Source organism: Fundulus heteroclitus, chromosome 12 (genome assembly GCF_011125445.2).
Source record: "Fundulus heteroclitus isolate FHET01 chromosome 12, MU-UCD_Fhet_4.1, whole genome shotgun sequence".
Lineage (NCBI taxonomy): Eukaryota > Metazoa > Chordata > Actinopteri > Cyprinodontiformes > Fundulidae > Fundulus > Fundulus heteroclitus.
In genome coordinates, this window is record NC_046372.1 from 25,199,486 (window position 1) to 25,204,804 (window position 5,319).

A 5,319-nucleotide genomic window follows, 5' to 3' on the forward strand; every position below is an offset into this window, starting at 1 on the left:
TTGGGGGTGGAGAACTCTATTAAATTGAACTCAAAGGTTATTAAAAAATGGTCAGATAGGACAAGGTTGTGAGGAAATACTGTTAATTCTTCACAATCAATGCCATATGCCAGTGTCACCCTTCCCAACTGAGTAGTCCAAATAATAAAAAAAAATCAGAATGAAATATCAAAGTATCAACTAGTCATCTTAAAAAGTCCTGAAAGAAAAATGTCTCAAATCTACTCACTTGGTTTCAATTTGGATCGTGAGGAGATTGGCAGGGGGTAAACCATTAGGTTAAAGATCATTCCAACCAAATGAGACACTGACAACCACTTAACTGAGTAACTCAAAACATTTATATGCCAAAAGAATATTAACAATTTCCATAAAAATCGAAAATTGCACAGACAACTTAAATTCAGTTTGTTCACTTTTCACATTTCTTTCATAGCAATACCATCCTATACAAGTGTCCACAGGTACCCTAAATAAGGCAGTCCATTTTAGCCAAGTGCACCGTCCGTCACTTTTCCTTGGGTTGGTATTTAAATTGAACTCCAGTAACTCTGATGCATCAAAATGTTTTTTTGTTTTTTTGTTTGGTGTCAGATCTGACCCAATGAAAGTAGCAACAAAAAATTGTTTGAGATCTCAAAAAAAAAGTAGGGATCCACAGAACAAGATGAGAAATCCTTTTCTATCCTACCACCCTCCAAGGAACCAGGTGGCCTTCACATATGGAACGTCCTGCATCAACGCCTCCGGTGGCTTCTAGTCCAGTCCACAGAAAAAAAACACTCAGGCAGTAACAGCAGGTTCTGCAGCCGTGTCAAAAAACCAGCCTGCACACAATTGTGCAAAGCAATTACTTCAATATAAAACAAATAATGTAAAACCATAAACCAAACGTTTTTTTCCACATTTGTACAGAAAACAAAAAAAAAAATAACTAAAAGTAAAATTATCAGGTTCAATGTGTTTTCCTTCATAGTCTGTCATCATAGCCAATAATTAATATTTGTATTAAGACCTTGTGAGGGGTCTAAAGTAACACTACACACATGGTGCAGCTAGCTTGCAAATGTATTTCCTTTTTTTCTAGGTTAGCACATGTAGTTGTGTTAGCCTATTTCTTACTGTGCTAATGCTTAACAATCCACGAGCAACGAACAAAATCACCATATCCTGACTGGTTTACATCTGAAAAAAAAAAGTATCCCATCCACAGATTCACAAAACTCACCAGGATATTCTTCAACAGAAGCACTCTGTTGTCTTAACGAGTTATACGACCGAACTCCCACAACATCTCTTGCCTTGCTCCGTGCAGACAAACGCCGTGAAAGAAAAACGCGCTAGCTCTGAGCAGGGAGGAGCTCCGTGACACGCTTCTAAACAGGTGCGTTGCATTCACAGTGCCGTGGGAAAACCCAGCACTCAACAAAAACATGTTTTTTTCCAAGCAATTTAGGAAAAATAAAAAAAAAAATACATATATATACTGACAAAATAACCATGGGTTACATCCTCCCCCTCTAGACCGCATGAGTCCCTTCATGCACATCAACCCAACTGGAACCCTTTTGTGGTGACATTTGGAGAATGCAACTCAACGCTTGAAAAAATGAGCTAATGGCCAAAGTCAGTGGCTCTCCTAACTCATCATAGGTCAACTTCTGAGGTGGGCGTCGTTCTCTTTCCGAACGTCTCAAACTTACTGGCTCTGTAGCACTAGTTTCAGCACTAACAACATTGTCTGTACCGCCAACAATTTCTGAAGTGAGGTCTGTGTCAATCAAGGTAGGTTCAAGGTCAGTTTCGGACATGTCGATAATAACATGGTCTGAGGAGCTGACGTCTAAATGACCAGAATCAGAACCACGTGTATTAGGCACTTCAGGTGAAGGACACGCATTTGCATTCGGCAAGGAGTTTTGTGGAATAACATCAACAGATGAGGTGGCACTTGGAGGATTTCCTCCAGTTTGAACATAAGGCCCTCTTGTAACGATTTCCGGCTCCCATCTAGTGAAACTGAAGTCCTCCTCATCACTCATTTCATCCATACTGCACTCTCCATCCTGGTCACTTGGTTCTGCCTTGTTCACTTTACTCCTGGTTCTTGTTTTCCTTTGATTACCAGGTGGAATGTCTGGTCCTGCATGGTCCTCAACAGGTAAGAAACCGCAGGGGAGAAGCAAATCTCTGTGCAATGTACGGTTCGGGCCATCTCCATTTCCTGGTCTGACTACGTAAACCGGACTGTCTTTGATCCGTTTAACGACAACATAGATGTTTTGTTCCCAACGGTTAGCAAGTTTGTGCTTCCCTCTGATGTTGACGTTTCGTACTAAAACTTTATCGCCTGAAAACAATTCAGCAGCTTTGATCTTTTTATCAAAACGCACCTTGTTTTTGTCACTCATTTTCTTAGAATGTTCAATGGCAAGGGCGTAACTCTCTGAAAGGTTTTGCCGAAGGGTTTTAACGTAGTTAGAGTATGACGTCGGACTAGGTTTGCCAGGGTGAGTTCCAAGGATGAGATCGATGGGCAACCTTGGCTGCCTGCCAAACATGAGTTCATACGGGGAATACCCTGTTGTGTCGTTTTTTGTACAGTTATAGGCATGTGTTAATGGCCTAACAAAGTCTCTCCAGTGATACTTGTCTTTGTCTTCCAATGTGCCCAACATGTCTAGAAGAGTCCGATTGTACCGCTCCACCGGGTTTCCTCGGGGATGGTAGGGAGTGGTGCGTATCTTACTTGTCCCAATCAATACGCAGAGCTCCTTTATAAGCTTAGACTCGAAATCTCTGCCTTGGTCACTTAGCAGACGACTAGGGATTCCATAAGGGATGATGAGGTGATCCCACAGAGCCTTGGCTATTGTCTTTGCCTTTTGATCTTTTGTCGGTACTGCGACTGCAAACTTTGTAAAATGGTCAGTAATCACTAACACATTTCTAGTGTCTCGACTGTCAGGTTCAATAGACAAATAATCTATGCACACTAACTCAAGAGGGTAAGTTGCAAGAATATTTTTTAATGGGGCAGCTTTCTGAGGAAGCGCCTTTCTCATTAAGCAGCGTGAACATTTTTTGCATTTATCTTCAATGGACTGGGCCATTCGTGGCCAGTAAAACCTTGCTCGAGCAAGATGTAGGGCACGCTCAACACCGAGGTGACCAACTTCATCATGCACACCTTGCAGTGCTCTTTCACGGTACAGTTGTGGCAATACCAACTGGTACACGAGAAAATCATTATCATTGAACTTCCTGTACAGAACACCATCAATGAGCTCGAGTTTGTTCCATTGCCGTAGCAAGAGTTTAACATCAGGGGGTTCAAGGTTTGTTTCTTTTGGATTTAGTCTTAACCCCCTCTCCATCAGGACTATTACACGAGCTATAGATGGATCGCTCTTTTGTGCAGTGCACCAATCAGAGGCTGTCATTGAAGGTAATATTTCTTCTCCGTATGTCTCACTGACTGCTGTTGGGTCAATGACAAGAGACTCGCATACGAGGGGCTCTGAAGAACATGACACTAAATGCCGCTGACACAGGGCAGAGAAAGTTTCATGGTGTAGTTCCTTTTCTACGCTACTGAGACGTTTTTTCATATCGTCAATGCGAGCTTTCTCTTTGACAAATTCCTCATCATCATGTGCAGGCTCTTGGGGTCGCCGTGACAACCCATCGGCATCTCCATTGGCATGGCCTGCCCTATACTTGATGTTAAAGTGATAGGTAGACAAGGCAGCCAGCCATCTGTGTCCTGCTGCATCCAGCTTTGCTGTTGTTAAAATGTAAGTTAGCGGATTATTATCGGTCAGCACAGTGAAGCTTGAACCATAAAGATAATCACTAAACTTCTCGCACACAGCCCATTTAAGGGCTAAGAATTCGAGTTTATGTGTGGGATAGTGTTGCTCACTCCTCGAAAGCCCCCGACTAGCATACGCAATCACTCTCAACCTCCCATCTTGCACTTGATAAAGCGCAGCCCCCAACCCATCATGACAAGCATCAGTGTGCAATACATAAGGAAGTTGGGGGTCAGCAAAAGCAAGGATCGGTGCAGATGTCAGCTTTTGGATTATCGTTTGGAATGCTGTTTCACACTCGTCCGTCCATTGTTCTGCAAGAGGCTGATTGAGATTGTGAGCCAGTTTGGGTAGTTCTCTTTTGTAAACCTTTCCCCTTTTCCTAGGTGGGCGGTAACCTGCAGTAAGATGGTTCAGTGGTTTGGCTATTTTGGAGTACCCCTCGACGAAACGCCTATAGTATCCAGCAAAGCCTAAGAAACATTTCAGCTCCTTGGAATTAGATGGCCGTGGCCAACTTTTCAGAGCAAAGATCTTTTCAGGATCGGTATGAACTCCGTGAGCATCCACGATGTGACCCAGATACTTCACCGAGGTTTTGAAAAAGTGACACTTCTCTGGGGACAATTTAAGCCCATAATCTCTCAGGCGGGTAAGCACTTTCATTAATCGGTTTTCATGTTCTTCTAATGTGTCTGAGAACACTATTAGATCATCTAGGAAGACAAGCACTTCGTTGAGATGGAGGTCGCCTACACACTTCTCCATTAAGCGCTGAAAAGTGCTTGGAGCATTTGTGACGCCCTGTGGCATTCTATTAAATTCATAGAAGCCAAGGGGACACACAAAGGCTGTCTTAGGCTTGTCGTTCTCAGCTACCTCGACCTGATAGTAACCCGACTTAAGGTCCATGACTGAAAACCATTTAGCTCCACTAAGAGCCATAAACGTTTCTTCGATATTCGGCAGTGCATATGCATCACGTATAGTCCTTAGATTTAACTTACGATAATCTATGCACAGCCTGATAGAGCCATTCTTTTTCCTTACCAATACAATTGGTGATGCAAAGGGGCTCTGAGATTCTCGAATGATATTTGCATCAAGTAGTTCTCTTAGATGTTGTTTTACAGCTTCTCTGTCACTTGGATGAATGGGCCTTGGCCGTTCTTTAAAAGGCGTTTCATCATGTAACCTAATTTGGTGTTTTACAGCTGTAGTGTGACCATAGGACATATCATCAAGGGCAAAAACTTCAGGAATGGTTTGCAACCTTTCCAAAACATGCCTCTTCCATTCCTCTGAGATGGGAGACTGATCAAGACTTGCTGAGAGTTTGTCAATGACGAGATCACTTTGACTTGAAGAGTTCTGTGATTGACTAGGTACTAAAGGTGAAACATGTTGTGCTGCGCAAGCTTGAGCAACAACGCTATTTGGCTGCAACGTAACACTGTGTTCACTTACATTGCGCACAATAACAGGCACTTTATTGTTGGCATTA

At 42.7% G+C, this 5,319-nt stretch overlaps 1 protein-coding gene across 1 annotated transcript; it reads right to left on the bottom strand.

Moving 5' to 3' along the window:
* Nucleotides 1–318: 318 nt before the first annotated feature.
* Nucleotides 319–3,054, bottom strand: LOC118564926. The gene is made up of 2 exons (XM_036144338.1): nt 1,229–3,054; nt 319–827 (listed from the first exon to the last, which is right to left on the bottom strand). Exon 1 carries the CDS (start codon nt 2,676–2,678, stop codon nt 1,521–1,523), a length of 1,158 nt encoding a protein of 385 aa, XP_036000231.1. The 5' UTR covers nt 2,679–3,054; the 3' UTR covers nt 319–827; nt 1,229–1,520.
* Nucleotides 3,055–5,319: the final 2,265 nt, after the last annotated feature.

Coding starts and splice junctions, on each gene's coding strand:
- LOC118564926 (XM_036144338.1), bottom strand. CDS start 2,678: ATGTTGGGCACATTGGAAGACAAAGACAAGTATCACTGGAGAGACTTT.